This window comes from Amblyomma mixtum, chromosome 1 (assembly GCF_055824585.1).
Source record: "Amblyomma mixtum isolate Tamu chromosome 1, ASM5582458v1, whole genome shotgun sequence".
NCBI classification, from domain to species: Eukaryota; Metazoa; Arthropoda; class Arachnida; order Ixodida; family Ixodidae; genus Amblyomma; species Amblyomma mixtum.
The window spans coordinates 54,129,871-54,144,717 of NC_143012.1; the positions used below are offsets into that span (position 1 = coordinate 54,129,871).

Below are 14,847 nucleotides of genomic sequence, written 5' to 3' on the forward strand. Positions count from 1 at the left end.
GCTTACGTCTTTGTTGGAAAGGAGACAATTTTCCCAAAGAGTGTCAATGAGGCGCCTGTCGGGTTGGCCGTTTTTGTTGTCAACTCCGTTCCATACGACCCAGTGTACCTCCAGGTTCAACGCATCGTGGTATTCTTTTTGTCGGCCAAGATTTATGAATCTTCTCGTAGATGCCACAGGGCGTTTCGCGCTGTCGTCCTGGAGGTCCATGTCGTCGATGCGTCCCTGTGAGAGAGTAATGCGGGAAATTAGGAAATAAACGGCATTCTCTTACAGAGAGTGATGTGCTATAGATAATTTTTATGCGTAGACGACGTCGAGTGCAGGGATCGTTCGGGATTGCAGCAAAAAACTGCTGCATTCTTGTGTTGAGAGATAAGACTGCTTTGTCCGAGGGAGTGCCCGCTCCCACGGACACATCCTTTATAGACCTTTGCACGAGAGAGACAGGGAAACAACTGTATTGCCATAGAATGGTAGGATTTAGGGCAGGTAGGCTTGTTGTGGCACCTAGGTGGGGCCACGAGCCGAGTGCCAGTTGGATGCTCGTATCTGTCCTTCCGAGGAGTTGGTTCCATCCCTCCTCGGAGAGAGCCGGCAGTAAGCCCTGAGGGGGCGGATATCCCGCGCAACCTCACAGGATGTGTGCCTGGGTGGCGATTTTTCCCGGGTTACAATTTTGGCAGACGGGGTCGTATTCCCCGTCTGTTATCAGTGGAAGTCTAGAATGGCTAAGGATGGAGTGTGTCTGCAATCTGTGGAGCAACGTGGCTTGCGCTCGATTTAAGTCGGCGTGGGAGGCGGGAATGGACGTCTCATCTCTCTGTGGAGGTTGGTGAATTCGGCAAAGGTCGGGTAGCATCGGAAAGAGCGTCTGCCTCCGTGGGGCCGGCCGTCCACTCGGTTGGATAGTCCTCGGGCTAGTCGGTTGGCCCCTTCGTTTGCAGAGCTTCCGCGTAGGCAGCTACCCTGACCAGGTTGATCTCAAGGTCAAGATGCAGCTGCGAAGGATGCGTGCAGCTGGGTGGCAGATAAAACCTGCCGAGCAATTTTGGATCTCTCTTTCGGAGTAGCTTAGGACTGTGCGCTGTGGAGTAGCTTAGGACTGTGATGGCTAGCGCGATGGTGTTTTCTTCTGCCGATGTTGGAGAGTTGGCTCGTACTGTGGCGATGGTGACGAGAGCAGATTGTGATGTGGTTGCACAAGCCACATATGTGTTTGCATTTTGCCGTGCAGCGCACAGGTATATTGCGCCTTCGTCGCCTAGGTATGTGGCATCTAGGGCTTGGGCTTTCAGCTGGTGGCGCGTATCATGGCGGCCAGGTAGCATGTTTTTGGGGATTCTTTTTATGACGAGGTGGCTATGGACCCCTATCGGAATGGGAGCCGTGGGATGAACATCACCTATGGGGTTGATTTTGAGATGGTGAAGTATGACACGCCCGTCTTTGGTGCGGCAGAAGCGGTGGAATTGGGCAGTCTTCTGTGCCTATATGAGTTCTGTGAGCGTGTTGTAGATGCCGAGTTGAGGAGATGCTATTTGCTAGCGTACTGGGGCAGCCCCAGTGCCGCTTTGTGCGCTTGTCACCATTTCGCGCACTTTATCGTGCGTTCCCAGACACCCTTACAGCGTGAGGGTTGCGGTCTTGGGCTCAAAGGAGACCCCCTCGACTCAGCGTGGCAAGCTCAGCAGAGACCCGCTGCCAGGTGACAAGAGGTTTGGCCGTTTGGTGCTTAGCTTAGCCGGTCGCAAGCCAGAGAATGGGTCGGAGCTTAAGGCACACAAACAAAACATACTTTACAAAGTAAAGATAAGATATACTGGATTTCACAATCACTAGTACTAGCACATACAAAGTGATTAACTAGACAATGCAACTCGTGCAAAGTTACACTCGAGATAGATTACAATGCAAATGAATTATAGCACCTAAAGTGCACTAACACAAGAGAGGGGCAAACAAACTGTTTTTTTTTTACTGGGCACTGCGACAGTTCGACGACCAAATGTTCACGGAGGAGCCGTCTCGCAGGCTGGCTCACGCTGCCTCGTTGGACCGTGGTTGGACGAGGAGTACTGCCCCGGGAGTCGAGCGGGCGCGCTTCGCTGAATCATAAACGGCGGCTCGAGCTGACCGACAGCGGTCAACGCCCTTCACATATCGGCCAGCTCCGCGTCAATTTGTTCTTCCAAGAACTGTGTGTTCTTGGAACTGTGTGTATGTTCATAAGCACATACACACAGTATCGGCTGTGCAATCTCCTTCTCGCGCAGAGCGCGCGTCCCCATTGGTCAGGAGCTGAGACTGGCTTCGAGTTGCATCCTGATCTTTCCGCCGCCGACGCGCGAGTTAAAGACGCAGCAGGCATCGCTTAGCACACTCAAGGCTACGCCCTTTCGGTCGGCTTCGAGTAGAAACGTCTCTGACATTCCTGAAGATTCGACGTCCTGGCTGACGCAATCCTTTTTGCGTCGCGCAGGCTAGCGATGGTGGAGTCGGCAGCCACACACATAAGGCTAGTCGCTCTGCGAGGTTTCCTTCTCCCCTGTTTAACGAAGCGCGATGACTAGATGCGTCCACGCGGCACTGGTTTTGTTTCTTTTTTCAAAAATGCGCTGAATTTTGTGCCAACGCTAAACGTGTATTGCTGTTCACAGCTTCCTCGTCCTTACGGCGAAGGTATTAGTAGGGGCAGGAGTACACTGTCCTGCTAATGGGAAAAGCTTGCGCGAGCCGACAGAGGTCGTCCTCCTCCATACCTCTGCGGCGGGTGGCGATGCGGCGGGTGAGGCAGTTGATCTGATTGGCTGTGTTGCGGAGGCGTTGAATTGCCTCCGAGATTTGTGTGTTATTCTGTATTACCGTACCCAGAACGTGTATGATCCGGACTGGAGGTATGGGATGTGTGTCGGCTTGGAGCCATAGGTTCTTGATGGTCGAGGTGGGCAGGCGAACTCGTCTGTCCCTGATGACTAGTAATCCGGACTTCGTGGGTGAGCATGTGAGCCCGTTCGCCTGTACAAGGCCGTGTACTTTGTCGGTTGCTGCTTGGATGGAGCTTTGGATTTCCTTGCCAGAGCCGGAGTTTGTCCAAAGGGTAATTTCATCGCCATATATTGAGTGTTTAATGTGAAGTATGTCTTCCAGGAGTGGAAGGAGGCCTGTTATTGTAGTGTTGAAAAGAAATGGAGATAGGACTGCTCCTTCTGGGGCTCCTCGGGTGCCTAGGGTGATCTTCTCGCTGTGGTGGTCTGCAATATGAAGTTCTGCTGTGCGGTTTAAAACAAAGTCGGTGATGAAGTTGTAAGTGCGAGTGCCTGCAGTCATATGTGTGAGGTTTGTCAGGATGGAAGCATGTGACCCGTTGTCGAAAGCCTTGCTGACGTCTAGGCCTGGGATGGTTCGTGTAGCTCCGATGTGACTCGCATCGAGGATATCGTGTTTGATTTGCCACATAATGTCTTGAGTGGAGAGGCCGGTTTTGAAACCGATCATAGTGGTGGGGGGGGGGGGGGGGGGGAAGGTCCTCTTGGTCTACGTGAGTGTGGAGTCTACTCAGTATGACATGTTCCATGATCTTTCCCGGGATTTACGCGATCGAGATGGGCCGCAGGTTGCCAAGATTGGGTCGTTTGCCTGGCTTAGGTATGAAAATGACTTTGGCCTGCTTCCAGGAATCTGGAAGCATGCCAAAATTCCGAGCATGCTTCCAGAACGGGACCCTCATGCTAGTGTTGGTTGAAGAGGTCCGGCCTCGACGGACTAATCGGCTAGATTACGGATCATCTTGATGGTTATGTGGTCGCCGCCGGTTGCCGCGCTGATATTAATCTAGTTGAGGGCGGCGTGGACTTCTCCTGCCGTGATGTTGGCGTCCATGTTGGGGTTCTGAGCACATGTGTAACTTTAAAGGATGGTGATTTCAGTGGAAGTACTGATTTATTTGTCTTTCAGGGTGGCAGTGAGTTCCTCATTTGTGTCCTGAGAGGTGTGGATAACGTGGGTGAGGTTCTTGTGAGATGTCGATTTGGAGTTAGTTGGGAAGACGCCTGAGCAAGAACCACAAGTTTTTGCATTCTAACTGGCCATTAAGACGGTCGCAGGTTTGATGCCAGTGCTTCCGACTCATTTTGATGTAGTAAGCTTCAATCTCGCGCTCAATGCGAATAAGACGGAGATTGAGGGGTCGATTGTGTTTTTTGTGGAGCCAGCGGGCATGAGTACTGCTCTGGGCCTCCCACCTGTGTATGAGTTTGGCCTCGGGAGTTGGGCCATCCTCGTCCTGGGTAGTCGAGTACGGGACATTGGCGGTGTCCTCGAGCAGTGAATCCGTTGGTTAAGTTTGGTTTATTTGCAAGCTGAGTGATAGAAGCCATCAAATAGACAGAGGGGACTTTGGGAAAAAGAACTGCCTAAATTGCAGCTTTAAGGGAGCATTGCGCCCACTATTTCACAAGACAGGTGCGGATGAGTGCGCGGTAAAATGAATTCCCACAGTTTAAATAAACAATGTTCACCACAGTATCTCAAACGCTCAGTTGTCACGAGTATTGAGAACCTTGTTGATACAAGTGCACAAAAAGAGCAACATTATCATGTTGTCTACATGTACATGTACTATATGCAACATAAGCAGGTGTAGCTGTATACACATTGGACAGCAACATATTTAATGAACATTTCGCAATACAAACATACAACTAATGGTCTTTGAAGAGGTACAGGACAATTATCACGCTCCCCTTTGGGATGTGTCTTAGTGATGTGTTATTACTTTCAGTAGTGTGCAGGCAAGTGGGGATGATAAAAGACAGTGATTGCATCCTGCATTCGGTGCTTAAAACTGGTAAAGGCTAGGGAACCTGGGGTGCGTATCGCAAACTTGAGTAACGACATAATTTTTAAATAAAATGAGAGAGTGGCTTCGTTGTTAGTCATAATCGTGGTTTTTTGCTTTCACAATATTCTAAAAGGAAACAATTAGGCTAATTTAGGATACCAAGAACACATCACGAGCTAGTTGATTTTCTAGTTGAGTTTCTATGACGACGAAAAAAGCGCAAACTTCACGAAGGACGCTGAAAGGGGAGAGAAGACACAGGCGCTAACAAGGGGAACATTTATTTCTCTGCAGATCGGTAAATATACTTAAGATGTCAAGACGTGAAACACAGACAATCGCTGCAAGAAACGAGCACGCAGTCATCACTGCTGAGTTGTCGAAAGAAAACGAAATTCCTTGTCCATAAGGGCCACGGATGGGGTGTCGACAGAGCGGTATTTTAGGCTCGCGATTTTTTTGGCTTCAATAATCTCTCGCGTGATTTGCTCACTGCACCTGCTCAGCACAGTCGTGTCACTCCAGTGAGGAGTGCACTTAGAATCGATGCAATGACCGCCCAGAGTGATTGAGATTCGTGTGCTTACATTGTAGTTGTGCTCTGACAGTCTTTTGTTTAGGCGTGTGCTGGTTTGGCCTACATAAGCATGGCCGCAAGACAAGGAAATTGAGTGAACTATGCCTTGATTACAGTAAACAAACGGATCGCGATGATTCGTGGTGCAGCCAACGTATCTGCGACCCACCTGATTTACACGCTGCTTGCACAGGCTTTACAGACTATCTGGGGCTGAAAATATTACGTCTGGTCTCATCTTTTCCCGATTTTGCTCAGGGAATGTGAAATCCCATGTGCGTAAAGAATCACTTCAACCTTCTTGTCCCTGTTCCATTGACGTGCTGCTTTTATTTTCAACATGACCTCGGCCACCGATGATAAGAGCATGAGAGGGTAACACAGCCTGCACAAGTCGGCGCATTTGGTTTAAAAATTATCTTTCAAGCTTATGATTCCATGATTTTTTGACGCGTTATAGAAGCAACAGTTAACCATACTGCACTTAACTAACTTCGAGTGTGCTGAATCAAAAGGTAGGAAGGGTCTTTTGCTCGAGGCTCAAAGGCCCAGCACAGATGATGGTTGTCAAAATTTTTCCCTGTATTCGAAAGAAACCAATAAACAAACAAACAAACAAAATGGAGTCCTGATTTCAAATATCGCAGGAAACCTTTTGAAGGCAGTTCGTGTATGGCAACCAAAGGGCTAAGGATGCTAGAAAATTCCAAAGAACCTTTGAAGCTTCGAATGGGAGGGCCTGATGTTCACATTTTATAATTTGAAGATAGCCGTCGAAACCTTCCGCACTCCGGGAATCCCGGAAACGAGGCCGCCAACCTTTTAGCCCGAGGTTCTTTAAACCGGGCTCACGAGGCCTCTGATCGGGGATTCACGAAGGAGCGCATGCACACATTCAGCGAGCTGAAGCAATCCTACAGAGTCTCACGCCAGCTCTACCCCCCACCGCACTCCTCTCTAGATAACAAAGAAGCAATAGTCTGGTGCAGACTGCAGACACACTCTCTCTCCTAACCCCTTACCCTAGCCCACTATCATCCCTCCGTCTCCACTCCGGCATGGGCCCTATGCCCAGAACCCTTCGCTTCTTCCCTCCACATCCTTTCCATCTGCCCGGCGGACCCTCCCCCGCGGGACCTAGAGAACCTCAAGACCTGGGAGGACTGGGAGACCCTGCTGCGCTCGGAGGAGTGGCCGTGCAGGCCATCGCCAACGGCAGGGCTGCCAGTGTTATGGACCTCAGGAACATAAACACTTGAGTGCAGTGGGGTCGTGCGGGTTCCCTGGGGCGGGCCCCGAATTCCTCTTCAGATAAAGTTTTTCTCTCTCTCTCGTCGACAAAACGGAAGATCTGCTTCACATTGCTACACTGAAAGAGGCTGTTCAACGCTCTGTCCTTTATAGCTAAGTAAAGGTCAATAAGTAGCGGTGCAATGGAAAAATCTATACATATCCCATTCTTGAGGGAAAATTTAACGTTTCTGTTTTGCGAATGTGGACCTCTTTAGAGCATGACCTCTTTAGAAGGCGTGCAAAGCGCTGTTATACGATGGCCTTTGAAGAAGCCGCCGGTCATAACGAACATTCGCAAGAAATAAATGCCAGTTTCGATGGACCTGGAATGTCTGGCTGTAAAAGTCCACTCAACACGAACTTCGGATACAATGATCAAAATATGCGCGCCCGCCAGGTTCGTTGTAAGTGGGCCCTACACTATACTGAATGCATTCCGCTGCTTAGCTCTAAGCGAGTGCGAGCTTTTGCTCTGTAGCTATTGGTTCAATGCGAAGAATGTCATTCCGGATAACGAGCCTGCAACAAAGCGCGCATTCGTGTTAAAGGGGTCCCGAAGTACCTCTCAGTCTAACTGCACAGCCAGCTGAACTTACTGAGTGGGTCTCCTGCCCCAGCATTTTCTCAAGTGAGGGCTTTTCTTCGTTGCCACACCACAAATCGAATTTGGCCAGATAGTTGGCGGCACGTTAAAAATGTGTGTTTCTGTTAAAATAAATATTTATGTCAAGACTACAAATCAGCTGTGCGATGGAAAATGAGTTTATCCTAAGGTCCTGGAATTTAATTTCGATACATAAACGCAAGGCGACGCTTTTGGATGGGCGGTTTGACCAGGCCGGTTCCATTGGTTCAAAGTAAATTCTAACACCGTGGTTAGAATATTGGCAAGATTCGTGCTGACGAGGCACATATATCAGCGTGTGCAGCTTCCCCATAAGAACTGGTGCCGTAAAAGGAATGTTACCTAGTTGGGCAATGTGGGCGAGAAAGTGGACGCTTTAGGGGTGAACGGGACTGGCCTACTGGACTGCCACCGCACTCACTTCGCTCCTTGGGGGGGGGGGGGGGGGGGGGGGGGGGCAGCTTCCAACTCACGTGCATCGTCTGGTCGTCCTTGAAGTAGAAGTACGCATAATGGTACGTGTTGGCTGGGAATCCCGCGAAGTTCTTGTCGTTGTATCCCATATAGTGCCCTTTGTCACTCCATGTGAGGGAATAAAGGCCCCACGTGTCATGGTTGGGCACGAAGCCAACCTCGTATTCTCTTCTTCCAACACACAGACAAAACCTGTGGGGGAAAGAGAAAGATTTAAATGATCACAGGTGAGGTGTGCCTCATAGTTAAACTGGCATGCTTCCCCAGATGAGGGTGAAGGCAGATGGCGAGGGCCACGGTAGCGAAAACATTTAATGACTAATTCTCCTCCGTGTGTCTGGTCGGTGATGACCGGACAACTGATTTTAGATCAAGCAATCTTCATGTTACCGACCTTACTATAAGTGAAGCAGGCATTTTATCCTCTCTTCTTCACCTAAATATAAACAAATCATGTGGGCCAGATGATATTCATAATACGTTTCTTTACAGGTACGCGGAATGGTGCGCGAAATACCTTTTTATTATTTTCAATGCTAGTCTGCGTAAAGGTGTGGTCCCCAGTGACTGGAAACTGGCTAAAGTTGTCCTGGTGCATAAACCTGGTAATAGGCTCCGCGTCAAAAATTACAGGCCAATAAGCTTGCTGTGCACTGGAGGTAAAGTAATGGAACACTTCATTTCTAAACATATCATAACGTTCTTGGAGGAAAACAAATTTTTATCTGAGTCTCAACACGGTTTTCGCCGTGTGTTATCGACTACGGCAGAGCTATTACACACTACCAACGATTTCTTCTCAACTCTTGATACAGCAGGACAAATTCATGCAATTTTTCTGGATTTTGAAAAAGCGTTAGACCGAGTACTCCACTGTAAACTTTTACTTAAACTTAAGCACATCTTACAAAATAAACAAATTCTACAATGGCTTGATTCATACTTATCCCACCGGCAGCAGTGCGTGCAGATCTCTGGTTCAAGTTCGTCGATCACTCCTGTCCTTTCAGGAGTGCCGCAGGGCTCTGTCATCGGGCCACTTCTTTTTATTATATATTTATATGACCTCAAGTTCGATTCTCCCGTACAGGCTCGTTTTTTTGCAGACGACAGCGTAATTTACCACACAATTATCTCCGAAAGCGATCAGCTAAGTATAGATAACTATTTAGGTGCTGTTAATAATTGTTGCAACAACTGGAAAATGTCGTTAAATGTTAGTAAGTGCTAAGAAATGACCATAACCAGGAAAAAAGTTCCATTGCTGCACTCTTGCAAAATTAACAGCGTCCCTCTTGAACGGGAAGATGAATTCAAGTACCTTGGCGTAACGATCAGTTCGAATCTAAGTTGGAGCCCGCACATTAATAATATAACCTCAGTGGCATCGAACCTGCGTCTTTCGGGTCAGCAGCCGAGCGCCGTAACTACTGAGCCACCGCGGCGGAGTACTAATGAAGGTAAATACGAACCAACTAGGCCCATTTTTAGCATACGGTCTAAATTAAATGGTGACATACTCATTACTGTGGCCGGTACGGCTCTCGGTAAATAAAGATACAACAGAAACTATAAAAAGCAAACTGCTAAGTATTAATTAACCAGCGTACAAGTTAGTTCGACTTACCAGAACCCTGGTGCGCTACGCACCTGATAGTTATACGCCGAAAAAAGTTCCCTTCCATTTGAAAAGGCTCTTTGCGAATATTTCAGGGCGCCTTAGAGAAAACATCCGGTATAGCTGGCTCTGTAAGACAACTGCAGAAGCCCAAGCAGCACTGGTTATCGACCCAGTATTGCAAATGGATGGTCTCTTTCTGGCCCTCCTTTGCTGCTCAGACCTTCAGGCCCAAAAGGCTTTGGTCAAGAGGGCTAAGCTGGCGGCTTCGACCAATGGGGTCCCGGAATAGGGATTCCATCCATTACGAGGCTCTTTAAGAGAGCCTCACCTCTTTTATTAAATCAAGGCTTTTCATCATCATCATCATCATCCGGCCCTTTGTAGGAGCGACCCTTGCCAATGCGTTTACTGTATTGGGCCAATTACCTGTGCTGGTTGGGAAGGCTCACCAACCGTGAAGATGCAGCGTTCAGCACTCACCTTTCATTTTTTACCCGGCAGTACACAAGGAAGGCGATGCAGAGTCCGGGAAAACATTGCAGTGTTGGGGGTACTCTCTCCATATTTGTGCCCACAAATGGCTTCTGCCAGGAGAGGTGAGCCGACGAGAAAAAAAGAACAACGCTGAATGAAGCGGCATTTAGCAGGTGAGCAACGCTTACCGCCTGTATTGCCTTCGACTCAACGAACAGGAATCATGTTATCTTTATTCATTATCCTTTATTCGTGCAATACCCGCAGCGCTACTAGCCATTACACCGGGGGGCACAATCATAAAACAAATCCACAGTTTTGAGGCAAATTAAATCTTTCGGTAGTACGTTAAATTCTTTTATGATACGCGGAAAAAATGGTTGTTTAAACAACTCAGCCCGGCACATCTATGGACGAATCTTGATTTTATGGTCATTTCGAAAAGAAACATAATGCGGTTCCTGTAAGTAATTGTAAGCAGTGATCCCCGTTTTATTTTGAAAAAATGGCAGTGGCTTAGCACAGCTAGGCCAGGGTATACTTAGCGAAAGCAGTTCCGTCTAATGGCATTTCGGTAGTGACGTCGCATTTCGGCTGGCGAAGCGAGCGAAGCCGAGCGCAGCGACGAGACAAGCTGCTTGACGTCATGCCAAACGGCGGCGTTGGCTCCGCGGTGAGGCGCGCGGTGTGACGTCATGCCAGATGGCGCGGCTAGCGCGCGTCATCCGCCAGCTGCCGCGGTTGCTAGGCAATGGCTCAAGGTCGGTCTCTGCGCCTGCTCGGAGCACCGCCACACCTAAATCGCAAGTTCATGGCCAATGTAGCTTTCGCTACAAAATATTGTAGAACATTTTCTTTGTCAGATTTTGTAGCGTGAACTACACTGGCCACGGTTGAGCAATTTCGTGTGGCTCCCGGAGAGCCGTGCTGCGCATGCGCGAGGAGCAAGTGACGTCAGTACGCGCAGTTGGCGTGCCTCGCCGCGCGAGCTCGCCTTACTTTAATTGTAAAACGTTGACAACGCCAATGCCAATGAACACAATGAACGCCGACGGCCTATGGCTTCAGCGCCGCGTTTCTGGCACGACGTAGTCAACGCCCTGCAGATCACACCGCTTTCTCTCATAACCCCAGGCACCTATAGGCAGGATTCCGGCGTCCACTAAAACAGGGAGTCATTATGCGCACTTCTTTTCCTTAAAATGATCGGAGTGTAAAACGTTGTCAACGCCAACGCCAATGAACACAACGAACGCCGACAGCCTATGGCTTCAGCGCCGGGTTTACCTGCCACTGCCGCCACTTAGCTTAAAGCACTGTTGAGGTGTCCACTGTTGAGGTGTCCCCTATTCACGAGTGCCGCCATGATCCATAGCGACAACGAAAAAATTCCTGTGTTATCACGGTTGCTGCGTAGAGCATGATAAAATGATGTGGGTGGAAAGAGTGTGCGAGAGCTCTCATATCCTACCCAAGGCATTAGGACTGCAAGATTCGAAGGCATGGTTAAACTATTAACCACAGAAGTGAAGAAAAAAGAGGTTCTACAGCCACTATAGCGAAGAAGCATACGGGATGTTTTATTTAATTTGAGGTGCTGAATAGTTAAAAAATCAATAGTGTAAAAAGCTGATCGCTTAAAGCTAAATTCTAAGAAAGCAGACGTATAGATAACCACATGCCACAGGTGGATAGGCCGTTTTTCAGGTTACAGCGTCTCTCACTTATGCATTTGATCAGCGCAAGTGTTGTGTTGGAGAGGAGGAGATTCTCGACCATTGCGAGTTTGGAGACTTCTCTCCCAACTTAATATGTGGGATATTTCGCGGCCATGACTATGGGAATTGATCTGAAAACAAGCTTTTTGAGTGAGTTTTGTGGTAGGGGGTGTAGCCGGAACTGGAAGAGAACCGAAAATCGGAACTAAAGCCATATTTCATCCATGAACCTCTTCCAAACCGGCCCCATATTTTCGCTGACTTTTTTTCTCTCTCTCGGCCCCGAATTTTCTCTTTGCAGACCATTAACATTACGTTAATTTTCTTAGTTTCAACGTTCAAGTTGTAATGCCAGCTTTCTCGACCATAAGCTGCAAGGCTTTCCTTATGTTTCTTAACAGTCATAAGGTTTGGTGCAGTTAGGTTTATGAGGCTTCAACGTCCCAAAGCGACTTAGGCTATTAGGGCTTCTGAAATTTAGACCACCTGGAGTTCTTTAACGTGCACTGACATCGCACACGGGCCTCTAGAATATCGCCTTCATCGAAATTCAGCCGCCGCGGCCGGGATCGAACCCGCGTCTTTCGGGTCAGCAGCCGAGCGCCGTAACCACTGAGCCACCGCGGCGGGGCTTAACAGGCATAAGAAAAAAGGGGAGTTTACTAAGTTGTCTTCCAGTACCTTTATAATTTTTTTTAATCCAACTCGGTGAGCACCTGTTCTAAGGTTGTGGTGAAAAGCACTGGCAGGTTGTCACCTTGCCTGACAGGCTCTATGAAGACTGTTTAATCACTTTTACTGTTGAAGGTTCAGGTCGTTTATGTGTACGACAATATTGATATACCAGGTGCTTCACGGAAGACAAGAAATTCCCCAAAATAGGTTTTCTGGAGTGAAAATTTGGCTTTTGGCGCCATAGTGCTACCAATGTTAGCGGACGCCGAAAACCTGTGGATAAGTGGCAAGCTGTGTAACTAATTTTTAATGACTAACTTTTTAACTATTAGAGTTAGGCGCTTAGTTGTAACTAGCGATTTGCAGCCGGTCGTCAGTAATAGCCGTAGCATTTCTTAGAATTTCGAAAATGCGATCATCCTCGGCGCTGTTCCTCAACAAAATTTCGCTAAATCGTGCCAAAATATTTGCGCCTTCGAAAGTCATACAGGTCCCGACCGCGGTGATCGAATTTCGAAGGGGACGAAATTCTAGAGGCCCATGTGTTTTGTGATGACAGTGCAGGTTGAAGATCACCAGGTGGGCGAAATCTCTGGAGACCTTCACTACGGCGTCCCCATAGCCTTAGTCGCTTTGGGACGTTCTACTCCAGTAAACCGTAAACAATAAATGCATGCAGAGAAAATAACCTTTCCAGTGCATGTAACAAGTAAAAAAAACCTGCAATATATATTTGTATACTGAAAAATATATTTCCTTGCAGATATATTTGCAAGAAATTTAATGAATCCTATATCTTAAAAGCTTGAGGACTTTCCATATAACGAGCCAGTTTTTTTTACTGAGAGCTGTTGGATATTATTCCACGTAATTATAAAATACTAGAAAAAACAAAATGTTAAACATTACAATAGTCGGAAATAACTGAAGAATGGAGTGAAGCTCCGCGTACTTTCAGGGCCGCCGAAACGGATTTCTCTGTCGCAAACTGAAGACCTTCGAAAAGACTTTGTTGTTAACAAACAAGATGTTGGGCACGAGTTGTTGTGCAGCGTTGTTGTTTTGTTCTATGCAAGCCACATGCATGCAAAATCGCATTTAAAAATCTCATTTTATCCTCTGCTGCAACTGGTCAGCTAAGAAATACAGGAAGTTGTGGACCGCGGCCAATGTTACGAAGTGCAGTTTTCTTAAGTTATATCATAATGTATTTGTGCATGGAAAATAGCCAGGCGAAGCTGTCAAGATCTGCTCGAACTGAATGACGGGCATTAAGAGCAATGAACACGTTTGTCCCTTGTTCTTAAAGGTGCACTGAAGAGGAATCTGAACTCGTCTTTTTGACGCAGGAATTCAATCTACGCTTACCGCGCATTAGTAGAAACTTCGAGTTATTTCCCTTCGAGGCTGATTTGCCTAATTTAAATCGGATTATCGTCGGCTCCCATCTTTTTTTAAAATCCCCGAAGACAATGGGAGGAGTCGATCAAAGCATGGAGTGCCGTTCAGACAGTCACTTAGCGGCTTTGCTACCGCTTTTATTTTGTTTTTTAGGTTTCCGTGAATATAAAGATCTAGTCAGAGACTACAGAGCTGCAAATTATGCACATGGAAATAAAAATACGCGTGGACTCTTTGCTTTCGCCGATTACTACTCATCACTCCGCCGATGGCAGGGCGGCAAGCCGCGAAGGGACTGGTTGAAAGGTTGGTTTATTCCTCCCACGTCTGCGAGGAATTAAAAAAAAATGCGGGAGCTCGGACCTTTAATCGGGTTTACGCTAGGGAAATCGACCGTACAGTGCAGATTCCAAGTTTCTGAGAACGTTCGGAACGTGTAGATCGAGTTCCGGCGGTAAAAATACGAGTTCAGATTCTTCTTCAGTGCAGCTTTAATGCCGGACGTCCATGTTTCGCCAATCTTCATGGTTATTCAAAAATTGCTTAAGCCAGCCTCAGCAATATATTTTTCGAAATTAAGGTGTAGGTTGAAACATATGGTTGGATACTGCCAGTGAATATTTGTACCAGAAATAAACCGACAGCCATCGTCCGCAGAAGTGAGGAGAACGTTCAGTAGTAATGAACTCCGGCTGCCTGTTTCGACGTCATCAAGACGCCTCACATTGTGGTGTGCAGTAGAGACGACGGTGTTGGGGAACCTTGGCCCTAACTATGGCCCCGCGTTCGGGCTGCCTGTAATGACCAGTATAACACACACCCTCACGTTTCGGCCAACTTACGTTGAAGATAAGGTGATACCCTTCTGCGTTCATCAGCTTAGAGCGGCGTTCGAGTGTTTTCAGGTCCATAGTTGGAAGGCGCTCGCTGAAATATTGTGACATATCTCCTCCTGTCGATGAAGCGGCTGGTCCTTGGTCTGTCTAGGTGTGGAGGAAGAATAGCAAGGCGTAAACAATCCGTTTGTCACCTCGTGCGCAAGAACACATTAAGAACATATTTGTGAGCCAAGTGATTGCTGCGTTCCTGTACAAATTTAAAAAAAATTGTATTGGGTTATACCATTTTCCCTTTATATGCTTGTTT

General features: G+C 47.7%; 1 protein-coding gene across 1 annotated transcript in view; it reads right to left on the reverse strand.

Annotated features, from left to right (window-relative positions):
- Window positions 1-14,645, reverse strand: part of LOC149366328 (uncharacterized) — a 38,785-nt gene extending 24,140 nt beyond the window's left edge. Inside the window, exons 1-4 of the mRNA XM_089570273.1 lie at window positions 14,544-14,645; window positions 9,914-10,017; window positions 7,812-8,004; window positions 7-225 (exon numbers count right to left, since the gene is read on the reverse strand). Coding sequence (XP_089426399.1) covers window positions 7-225; window positions 7,812-8,004; window positions 9,914-10,017; window positions 14,544-14,645 — 618 coding nt within the window. The remainder of the gene's footprint in view (window positions 1-6; window positions 226-7,811; window positions 8,005-9,913; window positions 10,018-14,543) is intronic.
- Between the last annotated feature and the right edge of the window lie 202 nt (window positions 14,646-14,847).